Below are 15,118 nucleotides of genomic sequence, written 5' to 3' on the forward strand. Positions count from 1 at the left end.
GCCTGGAACCTCCTGCTTCCTTCTGCTAAGTTCTGCTGTCCTTCAGGACCCAGCTGGCCTGCCCCCCTTCCTGGGGACCTTCCTGACGCCCGTGACTAGGGTGGGACCCTCGGTTATGTCCCCCTTCACAACTGTCCCCGCACCTGTAATTTCCTGTTCCAGGTCTGTATTCCCTGCAGGGCTGTCAGCCTCATGAGTATGGACAGGGGCCAGGGCCCCATCTTCTTTATTTTTTTTTTTAAAGATTTTATTTTTTCCTTTTTTTCCCCAAAGCCCCCCGGTACATAGTTGTGTATTCTTCGTTGTGGGTTCTTCTAGTTGTGGCATGTGGGACGCTGCCTCAGCGTGGTCTGACGAGCAGTGCCATGTCCGCACCCAGGATTCAAACCAACGAAACACTGGGCCGCCTGCAGCGGAGCGCGCGAACTTAACCACTCGGCCACGGGGCCAGCCCCTGGCCCCATCTTCTTTAAACAGCATTATTGAGATATAATTCACATACCATATCATTCATTGAAAATGTACAATTCAGTGGTTTAGTATTTTCCCAGATATGTGCAACCATCCACCACAGTCATCATCCTCCTGAGGAGAAACCCTGAGCTATCACCTCGTTCCTCTACCTCACCCTGTCTTCCCTTCCCTCCAGCCCTAAGCAACCACTGGTCTGCTTTCTGTCTCTGCAGATTTCCCTGTTCTGGTCTTGCATGTGAAGGGAATCGCAGAGTATGGGTTTTTGTGTCTTTCTGCTTTCATTCAGCATAGTGTTTTCGGGTTCGTCTGTGTCGTAACCGTGTCAGCACGCCATTCCTTTCCAGGGCTGAATCATAGTCCACTGCATGGATATACTACATTTCGATTATCCAGTCATCCGTCAATGGACATTTGGGTTGTTTCCACCTTTTGGCTACTGTGAGCAGTGCTGCTGTGACCATTCACCTACAGGTTTTTGTGCAGATGCGTGTCTTCACTTCTCTTGGGTGTAGAGCCGGGAGTGGAATGGCTGGGTCTTGCTTGTGGTAACTCCATGTTCAGTATTTTGGGGAACTGCCAGACTGTTTCCAAAGTGGCTGCACCATTTTACAGTCCCTACCATGGGCTCTGGGTACTGTGCCTACTGGGTAAGTCGCCCTGATGGGGTTGTCTTGTCTATCACCGTCGGTCACTGCCAGCCCCTGGGTGGCCTGACCCATAGCAGATGCTTGATAAATATGTATTGAGTGAGTGAAAAAGTGAATGGGTGGGTTCTTCTGAATATGCCGCCCACAAATCTGTAAGCCCAGACTTCCATTCAGCCTCCGTCCTTACAATCTTCTCTGAGAACCTCCCTCTGACCCCCCTTCCCGGCATAATCATTAGCAGCTTTTTCTTGTTGCTCCCAAACTCTCTGGTTCTCATTATTTATGACTCCTCTGTGAGGCCGAGAGTCCCTCCGGGGATAAGAAGGTGTCTTACTCAGCTCTATATCACCAGCTTTTAATGCAGAGGTTGGCACAGAATAGATGCTCCATGTGGGCCTGTGGGGGAAGAGGAGCCGCACCCCAGTGCTTAGGAGACGGGAGCCCCAAGGTGGAGTTTGTGGTGGGGGGATTGTTACGGGGGATCAATGAAGCAACAGGGAGGGCATCGGGGCCCCGCAGAGGGGGGAACTGATGCTACCAAGTCCCACCTCCAGGGGTGGGGCCCCCTGAGAGGGAGAGGAGACTAGTGAGTCCACCTCCCTGGCCGGCTGGCTGCCCATCTTCAGTGCTTTCCCCAGGCTGCACCTGTCCTGCACTGAGAGGGGTCTAGGACGGGGAGGCAGAGCCCAGGGCTCGGAGGCTGCTAAGTGTAGATGTGTTGGGGGTCCTGCAGACTTTCTCCAGGGCGTATGCAGGGGGGCATGTGGGGAGCAGGCCTGTGGTTTTTAACACGGCAAGTGATTTGCAAACTTTTGGAGTGTGATGTGCAAGTTTTAAGTGTGATATGTATGGATCCAAATTTATTTATTCCACAGGCCACTTACAAATCATTCATATGCAGTTTTCTCATTTGTGTAATAACCTTCATTTCTACTCCCAGGTCCCCAGCCCGCAGCCCCCAAAGGCTGCTCATCGGTCCCCCCTCAGCCTTATTGCACCCCACAGAGCACGGTAAATAATCCTGATTCCTGTAGCCTGTGAACAGTCAGTTTATTGGGAAGAGATAAGCCCAGAGGCTCACGGCAGAGACAGGGGACCCTTGCATGGGTATGGCTTCTGCAGGACGTGGCACGAGGGGCGGGGCCTCTGGGGAGGTGGGGTCAGCCCAGCGCCTGCTCCTCCCTCACAGACCCCGAGCCAGAGCCTCGGAGCCCACAGGGGCAGCCCCACGTCACTGTACTCAGGAAGACATGTTCACATCAGACCCAAAGCCAGAGAACTAAAGGGAGAGAGAGTAGGATCAGGGAAGCTATGTACAGAAGGGGGGGGGCGGGGCTCGATCCCATTGAGCGAATGACGTCAGCTCCTGAGTGTCCCTCTGTCCAGTAAATGCTCCATGTTCCCTGCCTTTGTTCTGTCCGTTTTCCCACCAGCAGCTGCCAATGTGAGCTCAGGAAAAAGACGTATTTTTGTAGCGTGAGTTCCACACACCTGAGCAAGTGGGTCTACCGCTCAAAGACCACCTCTTGATTCTGTGTGCTAACTGGGAGGAACACGGACAGGCCCTGAGTGACCCCGAAATCCTGGCCTTTGGTTTTGGAATTCATAATGGGATTTCGGAATGTCTCCTTTTGATATTTGCAGTGAGGCGTGTTTGAGGTGGCTCTTAAAAGTTCACTTTTCTTAGGGGCGTGAGAGCCAGAGGTAAGGGAGGCGGGGACCCTCTGGGGGTCAGGGAGACGCCGGCTTTGTGGGGAAACTTCCTTGGGATAATCCACCAAGCAGAACTGTGATGCGCCCAGTTGGCCTTCTCATCCGGAAGAGAAGCCGTTGGGGACTATTGCTCTTCTCTTGGTCATTCTAGAGCCTGACTGTCAGCAGTCCAGGGGACATGGCGACTCATTCTCCTTCTTTGCATCCTCCCACCCCCACCCCCAGGGCCCAGCTGATGGTCTGCATGCAGCTAAGCTGAAGCTGACTCTTGAAGACATGGATGGACCTGAGGGGCAACTGCCAGTGAAAACCCAAGGGACACCTGGGATCACTACAGGAAGGTGGGGGTTTGGAATATCCTTGTCTTCAGCCCTGATGGTGGGGGCAACATCCAGGCTGCAGGCTGGTGCCCTGACCCAGGGCTTCCAGCCGCTGGGGCAGTGTTAACACTTGTGGCAGGAGGAGCTGCCCCCAGCCCCCAGCTTCGTGCTGGGGCCTCGCCTGCTCCCACAGCCCAGTGGTCCCTGGGGCTCGCAGGGGATGTAGAGTTCACCGGTGCCCACGATGCTGCAGCTCCCACTGCTCTTGAGGACACCGGCGCCCCCTGGGCAGTACTCGGTCCTCAGCACGGGGGTGCTGACCACGCATGGCTCATACAGGATGGCACCTTTGGAGCTGCTCACGGCTGTGGGGACAGGAAGGATGCTCAGGGCTCTGCACTGTGTGGCCCTGACACGTCTCAGCCAGGACACGCCCCCCACCTGCCACCACCACTCCCTTCTAAGGACACCTCCATCCCAGCTACCGGCTTCTGTGTCTCCCACCCAGCCACAGAAAGTGCTTAGAAGTTCCCTAATGTCTCTCCTCTTTCCCCAGAGCCTCGGCAAGGCCGGGCCTGAGATCTCCTTCCCCTTCTTCAGTTTCTGCTTGTCTGAACCTGCTGCAAATCCTCTTTCTCCAGAAAAGCATCCTCTTGGCAGGATTGTTCCTGGCAGCTTCTGGGCCCTGAAGCACTGGGACCAGGCTGCACATCTGCTCCTCATTCAGACTCCCAAAGACTCGGACAGCCCTGGGGAGAGCGTCTCCATCCAACTAGGAGCTCCTGGCAGACAGCTCCTCCTTGGGTTGGGGGAGGCATGCCGAGGTCTGGGTAGGGGTGGTGTGGTCTGTGTTGGGTTGATCAGCCCCCAAGACCCCAGAACCCTCAGGGAGGGCTCATCTACTCACAGATATTCATGGGCCCGATGCCTTCGCACAGCCTGGGGGTGAGAGGAGAAAGAAGATGCAAGATGACGGCATCTAAGAGAACAAGGCTGACACACGTGTGGCACCTGCCCCCTCCGCCCGCACCACAGACCGTGTTAGTGAGAAGGGCCTGTGGACCGCACGCTGTTTTGGATTTTCCACAACCACAGGATGGGCAATGGCAGTAGCAGGCAGGGGTCAGGTGAATAAACGTACCTGGCCCACACTCGACTTACCTGTGCTCCTCACCTTCCAGCAGGCGCCTGTAGGTGGCGATCTCAATGTCCAGGCCCAGCTTGGAGTTCATCACCTCTTGGTACTCCCTGAGCAGGCAGGCCATGTCCTGCTTGGCCTTCTGCAGGGCCTCCTCCAGCCCGGCCAGCTTGCACTTGGCATCGGTGAGGGCCGCCTCACCTTGCTGCTCCGCCTGGGTCACTGTGGCCTCCAGCTTGCAGCGCTGGGGGAGAGGGCATAGAGAGACATTACTGGGGGTCCCTGGAGCCCTAGGTGGACTCTCAGAAGAACAGAGAGAACATTGTCATTGTAAGATAATAGAAACTATATATCTTGGTCTCTGTGCCCAGTTCCTGGCACAGGGCTCCTAAATCCCTTGGAATTTCCTGATTACAGCAGTCAGTGTCTTTTGTTCTAATGAGGTGGCTCTCGGTGGGCTCCTGGACGGGGTTGCTCACCAGAAAGAACAAGCCATGATTAGAAGCTTGGAACTTCCAGAGAGGGGAGAGAGGGGCTGGAAATGGAGTGAATAATTGACCATGCCTAAGTGAGGACGCCTCCATAAAACCCCCATAGTACGGGGTTCAGAGAGCTCCCGGGTTTTGGTGAACACGTGGAGGTGCTGGGAGGCTGGTGCCTGGAGAGGGCGTGGAAACGCTGCCTCCCTTCCCATTTACCTGGCCCTGTGCCTCTCTTCCATCTGGATGTTCATCTGTACCCTTTATCATATCTTTTTATAATAAATTGTTAAATAACAAAGTACTTTCCTGAGTTCTGTGACCCTCTCTAGCAAATTAATGGAACCTGAGGAGGGGGTTGTGGGAACCTCAGATTCACAGCCCATCGGTCAGAAGCACGGGTGACAACCTGGACTTGGGATTGGCGTCTGAAATGGGGGCAGTTTTGTGGGACTGAGCCCTTAACCTGTGCGCTCTGACAGTATCTCCAGGTAGAGAAATGTCAGAATCGAGTTAAACTGTAGGACACCCAGGTGGTGCGGCAGAAGGGTTGGTGTGGGAAACCCCACCCGTCTGGTGTCAGACGTGTTGTGGGTGTGGTGGCAATGTGAGAGGAGAGGAGAGACGCAGGAGGAAGGGTGAGCTTTCCTACAGTCGTGTTTAGATGCCAGATGAAATCCGCTGTAGGTTTCACCCTAGGCTTGTGACATGCCCTTCCTCCAGAGAAGCGGGACCAGTTCTGTCTACAACACCTCGAGGAGATCTGAGGGTTTCCTCTTAGACAGGCTGAGCAATTTCTTCGGGGCTGAGAGATTTTAAGTGTCTGGCTGGTCTTCACCAGCCTAGGAGAACAGAGCGGGCCTGATTTTATGGACTCCTCAGTGTCACCTTAAATTTCAGGATCATGGAATTACAGTCTCCAGGTTGGAAGGGACTGTGGAGACCATCTTTTCAATGCTCCGCTCTCGTGAAGCATCCTTGCTCTGTCGTCTCTGACAGCAGATCTCCCAGCCTCTGTTGGGGCCTCTTGTCTCCTGAGGCAGCCCCTCCTGCTGTGGCTCACCTGTTTTGTAGACAGGGCCTGCTCCCTCTTAAGTGAGGCAGCTTATTCCCCCTTCATCAGTGCTCCCAGGGAGGAGGGGGCCGCCCCACTTGACCAGACAGTGGCTCAGCCTGTGAGATGCCCTCAGAGCCAGGTCTCCCCTGGCCTCACCTGGGCTTTGACGTTCTCAATGTCCTGCTGCAGCCGCTGGATCAGCTTGTTCATTTCCAGGATCTCGTTCTTGCGGGTTCGCAGGTTGTCGCAGTGGTTCCCAGCTGTCAGCCTCAGTTCCTCATACTGCGGGACTGAGAGATCAGAACCCCGGCACCCACACCAGCTCCCTTCCGCACGATCCCCCCCTCCTCCTGGGACTTCCTAGCTCACGTGCTCTCCGGATTCTGACACTTGTTCTGTCCTCATCCCCTTTCCATTTCAGGTCCATTTTGGAGTCCTCTGTGGGTGGCTTCTCACGCCCTTCTCACCTCCCAGCCCCGAACCTTCAGGCTTGTTAAATTCTCCTCCGAGCTCCAAGCTCCCCTCCTCTCTGTTTAGCTGTTTTGTGTCTCATCCTTTTCTCTCTGCCCCAGAGCCCCAGGGTCTCCCTCCCTGTTAGATGTCGCTCTGGACCTTGCAGGGGGTTTCTGTGCTCGGCCTGGAATGCCTGACAGACCAAGGACAGACAGACTACAGCGGCCCACCATGGTGAGTACATTTGTATATTCTCCTTCGACATAACTGAAAACAAAATGCAGTGTTACTTCCTACCTTGGCACTTTTTAATACAAGCTTTGCACTCTGAATCCAATTTCTGAATAGTGTGTTGTAGATTACATTTATGGATTTTAAAAAATCAGCCGACTTTAGATTTCCTGCACATAATGGGTGGGAGCATTGCCATAGAAAGTACAAAACAGGAGATAGGCACAAATCACTCTCTTTGGCTCTTCTGTTATCTGGTTATTGTGGGAAAGCCTCTAGTTGCCTAATCAATATTCACTGTCCTCTTCTTCAAACAGAATCCTGCTTTTATGTGGGGTGGCAACGAGCCCAGAGAAGAGAATATTTTTCAGCCTTCTCATCAATGAGATCTATGGCTGTTGCTGGGTAGGGCTTCCAGGAAAGTGGAGGATGACTCAGTTGGCATGTTTCTTTTGCCCTCTGTTCTTCTTCTTGCCTGGAATGAGCATGTGAGATTGCTGGTATGGCAACCATTTTGGGACATGAGGCAACCATCAGGATTAAAGCCATGTGTTAAGGATTGCAGAATAGAGGGCTAGAAGAAGCATGTGTCCCTGATGGTGACAGAACCCCCATGTTATCCAGGGGCACTATATTTCTGTACTTTAAGTTATTTGAGAAAAAAGTAAAAACTGAATATCTTTCAACTATTTTTTCTTTTGATTCTGATCTTTACAACTAAATACAATCCTTAAATAATAGAGCTGTGTTTCTGGTTCTGACTTAGGAGGATGGAAACTGAGGTGGTTTTCCCCGAGCCCACCTGACTGATGGGCAGCCCAGGACAGCATCCAGAGGTGGCATCAGCGGGGTGAAACCCAGCCGTGGATGGGTCACAGACTGAGTCACCAGGAGCTGACTCCGGGCCAGGGTCTGATGCCTTTGCCCGCCATGGATCTCCAGAAAATGGGCAGAGCATTGCTTGGGACACTCCCTGGGCAGTGGGACCCTTTGCCTTCAGGACAATTCCACAGTACTCAGCACGGCTCTGCAGACCTGCCTTATCTGACTGATGCCAGCCCTCCGGCCCAGCCCCTTCAGAGGGCTCCACGCCGGGCACCTGCCCTGCAAGCTTCTCATCCCGGCCCCGCTACCCCTCACCTGACCCTCCTTCCCCCATGCTCTGCTTACTGAAATCTTACTCGGCCTTTGAGATAAAGATCGAATGCCATTGCCTCTGCCCTCCCACACACCGTCGGCCCTTGCCCTCGGCCATCGTCTCACGCTGCCTTGTGTTTCTTTGGTTGGTTACATGTTTCTCTGCCCCTGGACTGTAACCTCCCTGAGGACAGGGATGGTCGACTCAGTATCCTCCTGGTGCCACATCTGTCCCTGGCCACCCTATTTCAAACCACGTTCCTGCACACTCCCTGGGCTTCACCTGATTTGTTTTCTCCACAGCACGCCGTCACCATCCAACACACACGCACTCACTCGCCTTGTCTGCTCTCTGTCCCTCCCCGGCCCCTGCTCTAGAACGAAAGTGACATGCAGGCTGGGATGGCTGTCTGTTCTGTTCCCTGTTGGATCTTCAGCGTCTAGAATGGTGACTGGCACATGATGGGTGCTCAGTAAACAGTTGTTGAATGAATGAATGAATGAGTGAATGAATGAATGCATGGTGACTTTCGCAGACAGGCCAGGTGAGACTGGGATGATAATGTTTGTAAAATCAAATTGCCCTTGGGGCCACCCACTGCTCTCCCAGCAAGCCCCTAATTACCGAAGTCTGGGGCCACCTTAATCACCGTTTCTGCTCCACCATTGTAACCACTCTGTGCCATTAGCCTCCTCCCACGCCTCGACGCCCAGAGCCCTCTTTGCCATCATTGCCAATTAGTATTCCTTGAGTGCTGCTTAGGGGAGCACTTCCAGGGAGTCTGTGGGTGAATGAAGCTCAGGCACCTGGCACTCTGATGACAGGCCTGGGATGTCTGTGGGGTCCCCTCCCACATGCTCCACAGGGACCTGGCAGAGGCAGCAGGCGCTGAGGTTTATGGGGCTCTCTGTCGCTGTGGCAGGGCACAGCTCTGTCATTATCTCCTCACCCACTTCCTGGGGGACAGTGGCTCTGGGGTCCCCCCCCCCAGCACCGCCCGGGCCTCACCTGGCACTGGTACCAGGCCTCTGCTTCGGCTTTGCTGCGGCTGGCAATTTCATCATACTGGGCCTTGATCTCGGCAATGATGCCATCCACATCCAGCTCCCGGCTGTTGTCCATCTTCACAATGACCGAGGTTTCTGAGATCTGAGACTGGAGCAGGCAGATCTCCTGGGGGAGAGGCCCCAGGGGAGAACGGGTGAGCTCTCTGAGGATAAAGTGGGGAGGACAGGGGAGAGTGGGCTCTGCCCTTCCCAGAGCAGCTTCGCATGGGATTTGCATAGCTGTCCCAGGCCTTGCATCCCCAACCTGCTCCTCGTCCGCCCCCTGAAGTTACACAGAGACCAAGAGCCAAGGTCCAGGTGGCCCCACTCCTGGGGCATCACTGCCTGAGAGCCGCTGTCCCATGCTGATCGCTTCCCGGGCTCACTTCTAAGTTAGCTCGCCCTGAAACGCGTCCACTGGCCAGGGCTTCCCCGCCCAGCATCCCACGGACCTGGCCCCTGACCGACCACCTGTGGTTGGCGTGGCTGCAGGTACCTCCTCATACAGGCTTTTCAGGAAGTCGATCTCCTGGACCAGAGCCTCCACGTTGGTCTCTAGGTCGGCTTTCGTGAGGAAGGCTGTGTCCACGTCCTGCGGCCAGACCAGTGACAGTCACGACCTGGGGTTGGGGAACGTGCACGGGCCATCCCCTCCACCAGCTTGCCTGGGAGGTGGCTGGTGTGGGACACACTTTTCCTCACTCAGGCCCACGTGGAAGTGAAGGGGTGACAGAGCCGAGGATGGAGGGAGGGGTCCCCAGCCCCAGGGCCCCATGCCTTGGCCTGCACCCTGCTGGGAAAGATCTGAAGGGAGTGGCGTTTGAAGGCGCCTTGAGTGCAGCGTCTCAGAGCTCACCGTGTGGAGCTCGGGCCGTCAATACCTCCCTATCTGTCTAGGAATCCTCACTATTGTTTTCACCTGTTGGGGTTTGAGTCAGAGTTTTTGTTTTTGATTTGGCATTAGCCACATCTCCAGCTCCTTAGGCAGGTGTAGACACAACCCTTAACCAGGTTTGGCCCACATGAGTTGGGAGGCGGAGGCCAGGTGGGTCATCGCCCTTTAGCAAGGCATGGGGGGAGGCTGGCCTTCCTCTCTCCTGGGGTCCCCTGGGCAGCGCGGGGGTCCGGGGGCTGAGAGACCCGTTGGCGGGAGCAGGGGCTGCAGGGATGTTTGGACACAGTCGTGGGGCTGAGCATGCGGAGGCCGGCCGGGCCAGCTCTGGGGCTCCCCCGGAAGGGCCGCCCTCCCTCACCTTCTTCAAGGCCACAAACTCATTCTCAGCGCAGGGCCGCAGGGCCAGCTCCTCCTCGTATCTGGTGGAAAGGGCCAGAAACAAAGGTTTCAGTGGGCTTGTAGGGATGGAAGGGGCCTGGGGGCTAATTGGCCTCTGTGACGAATGCCCTGAGGAGGCTGCAGGGCCGGCTCAGGTCTCTGGACACCTCTAGCTCCTCCAACCACTCAAGAAACATGGTCACGATCAGAGCCTCTTGTCAGGCACAACTCCCCCCTCCCCCCCAGCAGCCTGTTCCCGGATGAATTATCCTCGGGGAAGTCCTCCTAAGGCTCCTTCCTCTGTCTTGCTGCTAAGGAACCCACTTCGTCTGGCCGTTTCCTCTGGGAAGGTGGTAAACAGCTGGCTGCCTGTCACTGGCACAGCCGTCTTTTCTGAGTTGACCCCACGTCCCTCCTCACCGGGAAAGCTCGGCCCCTGGCCTCCACGGCAGCTCCCTGGCAGAGGTACCAATTACCCACTTGACCAGACCCACGGAGACAGCCCGGCTCTTTCCTCTGGGCTCTGAGGGAGCTCCTCGCCCACACACTGCCCCTGAGGCAGCGGGATCAGCGTCAGGGGGTTCAGTCTGGCGGAATGACTCAGTCTGATGAGTGACATTGATCCATTAAAGCCTGCACTGTGCTTCCTGACGCCCATGCTTCCTTTTGCCAGAAGAACTCTGCTGGTGCACCGGCCTTGGACGCGGGAACCTACCGCTGGCGTTTGAATCCCGGCTCCGTCACGCGCTAGTCGTGTGACTTTGGGCAAGTGGCTTGGCCTCTCTGTGCTGCTGCTTCATCGTAGAGCTGTTGTGAGTTACGTGTCACATGAGTTAACGTCTGCCAAGCACTGGGCCAGGGCCTGGCACGGGGTACGTGCTGTGTAAGCGTTGGCTGTTGTTAAAATACCATTGATCTCCTCCTTCTCCTATTGCCCCACGTTTAAAATCCAGAGTCCTCATCTTGAGCTGCAAACCGCATCTCCTGATCATCTTGGATCTTATGCGATCAGAAGGGCGTTGCTTCTGCTGAGAGGGCTGGCCTTCACCCCTCCCATGGCCTTGCCACATCTCGCCTGTCACAGTCTGCCTGGGTTGTCCCCTTTCAGTTGGCACATGCTGGCCTCGCTTGTCACCTGTTCCTGTCCCTTCCCCCTTTTCCAGAGTCTACTTTGGACTCCTCTTTAATAAGAAGCAACTGGAATGAAACATATCCTTCAAGACCCCGGGCAAATGACACCTCCCCTAGGAAGCCTTCCCGGGCCCCTTGTGCTTGCTCACTCTCTTGGAATTCCTTTCCCCTTTTGCCCTGCACCACGTTGTAGCTGTTGGTGTGCAGGCACGGAGGTCTGTGCTTCCTGGATGGAGGCATCTGGAGGGAAGGAGCTGGCCGAGCCTGGTGTCTGGCACCAAGTAGGCAAGTGGTTGACACCTGGAGTGTGAGTGACACCCACGTGGCTCCCTTCCACTGACCCACATCCTTGATGAACCTTGCTCTCAGCAAATCACACTATTTCTTGTCACTGTCTCTCTCAACCCTCCCCACCAACGTGCGCTCCATGGGACTCTGGGTCAGAGAGACCCACGCAGGACCATGAGGCAATTTATCTGGGTCTCAGCCTCTTGCAAGCCCTGGATCTACTAGCCTGCAAGCTCTGCGTTAGTACATGCTTATCAATTACATTCTCCCCTGTGAGTCAGGCCCCGGAGCCGCCCTCAGCGAGGACAAGTCTAGCAGCTACAGCACCTGAGCCACAAAGAACCGGGAAGGGAGCCGGGGAGACAGAGCCCTGACAGTGAGGGGAGGGGTGATGACTTCCTGCTGTGACGGGGGGATGTGACATGTTAGCCTGGATGTAACGTGAAGAGATGCTGAGAGGGGCTCACCAGGAAGAAGGGACAGTGGGAGCAAAAGCTTGGAGGGAAGAGGGTTTGGGGGTCTGTTTTGGGAATAGAAGTAGTTCAGGATCTGCCAAGGGATGGATGGAAATAAGGCAGAACAGGTGGTTTGGAGCAGAGCCCTGGAGCACCGCAAATGATGGAGAAAGACCTTGTCCTATATTGAGAGAGAGGGCGAGGGGCCTGCTTAGCCAGGGTGATGGGAAGGGAGGTGAAGACAAATGACAATTTCAGAGCTCCTACCGTGTGCCAGACGGGCAGTACACTCGATGCGCTGCTGCATTATCCCACCCAATTGTTCTGCCACCTAAGCAACTAAGTTTCAGCTTTCTGTTTTATAGATGGGGAAACTGAGGCCAAGACTGTTGACATGGCTTGCCCTAGATCCCCTGGTGGGGCGAAAGCCGAGAGACTCACTTCTTCTTGTAGCCCTCCAGCGTGTCCTGGAGGCTGCAGAGCTCCGACTCCAGCCTGGCCCGGTCCCCGGCCACGCAGTCCAGCTGCCTCCGGAGGGCACAGATGTAGGCCTCGAAGATGGGCTCGATGTTGCTCTGGCAGCACCTCTGCTGCTGCATGAAGTTCCACTTGGTCTCCAGCAGCTTGTTCTTCTGCTCCAGGAACCGGACCTGCAGCCAAGAATGGGATGTCACAGAGCAGCAGCGACCCTGGGGACCATGGCTGGGAGAGAGCAAATGGTGGTGGGGGCATGGAATCAGTTTGTGCTGTCTCTCTCAATGCACCGCTGCCTATGTGCTAAAATTTGCAAAGATTACAGTCTCTGCATAGACTGGCACCTGAGGATGTGTCTCTGGGTCTCCCCTGCCTGGGGGAGCTTATAGGACCCGATCTTCTCCTCAGGGGGGTCCACATGTTATAGTGGAAAGAGTGTGCTGCCCGAAGAGCCCAGGGCAGGTCTGCCTTCCAGCCCTGCCCGCCTGCCTCCCCGCAGCCTTGTAACCATATCGGAGCCAGCACATCCCTTCGAGCCTCGCTTTGCTTCCTACAGCTCCTCGTTGGGATGGTGTATGGGAACACTTTACTAGTGTAAACCAGTGGCGTTATACTGGGGCGTCGGGCCCGGGGGCCCTCAGGGGAGAAGGGCAGATCAAAGGCTCTGTCTCGGCACTATGAGCTCTTTTCACCCCCTCTGCTGAGTCCTGCGTGGCTGCCTCCAAAAAACGTCCCTGTCACAGCAATATGGAGAGCGGCTGGCCCACCTCCTCCGTTTTCGTGGCCTGGGGACCCAGATTACGAGAAGCTGGGCGAGGTGACCACGAACCCCTAGCTGGTCACTGGCAGAGGGAGCACAGTCTCTAGGGCTCGCCCTGGGATTCCCCAGATGGCACGTCGTCTCTCAAGAAAACTGCAGAGGAAGTGACGTTGCCCTACTTCTGGTCAATGGCCACGTCCCCAGGAGGCTCCCAGCCTCAAGGAAGGTGGCGTGACACACCTGACAACCAGGGCCCACGTCATTAGAGTGAGTTTAGAATCAATACTTAATGCACCTCCAAAACAAAACCCGGAGTGTAACAGTTCCCATTTACTAAAACAAATTCCTTTTTGGAGCACTTTTGCATATACAACTTCCTTTAATTCTTCCATCAGCATCACCCCTTCCCCACGGGCAGCAGGGTCCCTGAGGCAGGGGGTGAGGGGTTTGCACAGGGCATCAGGGGAACAGGCAGGGGTGGTGCCAGCGCCAGGCCCCAGGTCTCCTGACTTCCGGCCCAGGACTCTGCCTTAAACCTTGGGGTCACCGGAAACACTGGCTCAGCCCGTGGCAGGTATTCTGACCCCAAGGGTCTCCCTGGGGGGTGGGGACAGGCAGATGAGGGTGACAGGCCATCTCAGTGCCTTCCACAGACCACACATCCCCCTTCCACGAAGCCTCTCAGAGCCGTGGCTCTGGGGCTGACATGCGTAAGACTTTGCTCATGGCCACATGTCCTTGGCTCTGACGGCTCCACCTTCTCCTCATCCCAGGTCTAAGCCAATGGCAAATTTGGGGGTCACAGCGCCCATCCCCACGCCCAGGCCCAAGGGTCTCGCCACAGCTCATGCACTCAGAAGGCAGTTCTTTTGTTAAAGTCTCATTGGGAAGGTCTTTGGCTGTTCCTTTTCAGTGTCTATCACTATTTTGGAAGTTCTTCTTGTAGTCTGACCTTAGGCAACCTTGGGGATTTTATCAGATCACATGCAGAGAGAGATGACATATTAAAAAAGAGCTAGCCAGGGGCTGGCCCCATGGCCGAGTGGTTAAGTTTGCGCGCTCCGCTGCAGGCGGCCCAGTGTTTCGTTGGTTCGAATCCTGGGTGCAGACATGGCACTGCTCATCGAACCACGCTGAGGCAGCGTCCCACATGCCACAACTAGAAGGACCCACACGAAGAATATACAACTATGTACCAGGGGGCTTTGGGGAGAAAAAGGAAAAAATAAAATCTGAAAAAAAAAAAAAAAAAAACAACTAGCCAGCAGAAAGGTTTAGTGCTGAGCCGGATCTGACCAGCTTTCAACGATTAGCAGTTGTGGAGTACGGGAGAGGCCAATGATCAATGTGGCTTCTCCATGGCTGTCTCTTCCTGGCCCCCTGGACCAGACAAAAGGCGTTCTCTGCAACCCCCAGCCCTCGACCACTGGGCGCTCCCTCTTACCTTGTTGATGAAGGATGCAAAGCGGTTATTGAGGCACTTGATCTGCTCCTTTTCGTCCCTCTTCACCTGCTGAACGGTCGGGTCGATCTCCAGCTCCAGTGGGACCAACAGGCTCTCATTGATGGTGACGGGGGCGATGCAGGCAGAAGGTCCACAGGTGGCCCCCAGTCGGTACCCGAAGCCAGGCAGGCTGCACCTGGAGGCGACCCGGGGCCTTCCAAAGCCCACGTTGCACAGGCTCCGAGAGCCGAGGCAGCCCAGGGCGCGGAGGCCCCCGCTGCCTCCGAGCTGGAATGGCCCCTTGCTCACTGCGTAGTGGGTGACCATCCGCGGGAGGACGGCCGAGTTTGAGCTGAAGTTCCGACTGCCACATCTGGAGCCCTGCTGGAAGGAGCGGCAGGACATGGCGGAGCGCAGAAGAGAGACCGGGCCTGGGGGGAGAACGGGAGGCTGAGTTATCAGGCAGCTCGGCTTCCACCCTTATATCCGGTAGAGGATAGAGGGCTGAGCTGGGTCAACCCCCAAATCACCATTAAATCAGGTTTATGAGCTTGGGATATTGGCAGCTGCTAAGTACCAAGATGGATAATTAGGGTA

At 55.6% G+C, this 15,118-nt stretch overlaps 1 protein-coding gene and 1 long non-coding RNA gene across 2 annotated transcripts; one reads left to right on the forward strand and one right to left on the reverse strand.

Moving 5' to 3' along the window:
* Positions 1-1,994: 1,994 nt before the first annotated feature.
* On the forward strand, positions 1,995-4,197 carry LOC139041522 (uncharacterized). Its single transcript, XR_011496814.1, has 3 exons — positions 1,995-2,132; positions 3,060-3,175; positions 4,064-4,197. It is a non-coding gene; the product is annotated as an uncharacterized lncRNA (long non-coding RNA).
* On the reverse strand, positions 3,169-15,037 carry KRT82 (keratin 82). The gene is made up of 9 exons (XM_014847475.3): positions 14,522-15,037; positions 12,285-12,493; positions 9,950-10,010; positions 9,193-9,288; positions 8,659-8,823; positions 5,985-6,110; positions 4,316-4,536; positions 4,062-4,093; positions 3,169-3,519 (listed from the first exon to the last, which is right to left on the reverse strand). The coding sequence occupies exons 1-9, from the start codon at positions 14,924-14,926 to the stop codon at positions 3,278-3,280; spliced, it is 1,557 nt and encodes a 518-aa protein (XP_014702961.2). The 5' UTR covers positions 14,927-15,037; the 3' UTR covers positions 3,169-3,277.
* Between the last annotated feature and the right edge of the window lie 81 nt (positions 15,038-15,118).

The sequence above is a fragment of the Equus asinus genome, chromosome 22, assembly GCF_041296235.1.
Source record: "Equus asinus isolate D_3611 breed Donkey chromosome 22, EquAss-T2T_v2, whole genome shotgun sequence".
Classification (NCBI taxonomy): Eukaryota; Metazoa; Chordata; class Mammalia; order Perissodactyla; family Equidae; genus Equus; species Equus asinus.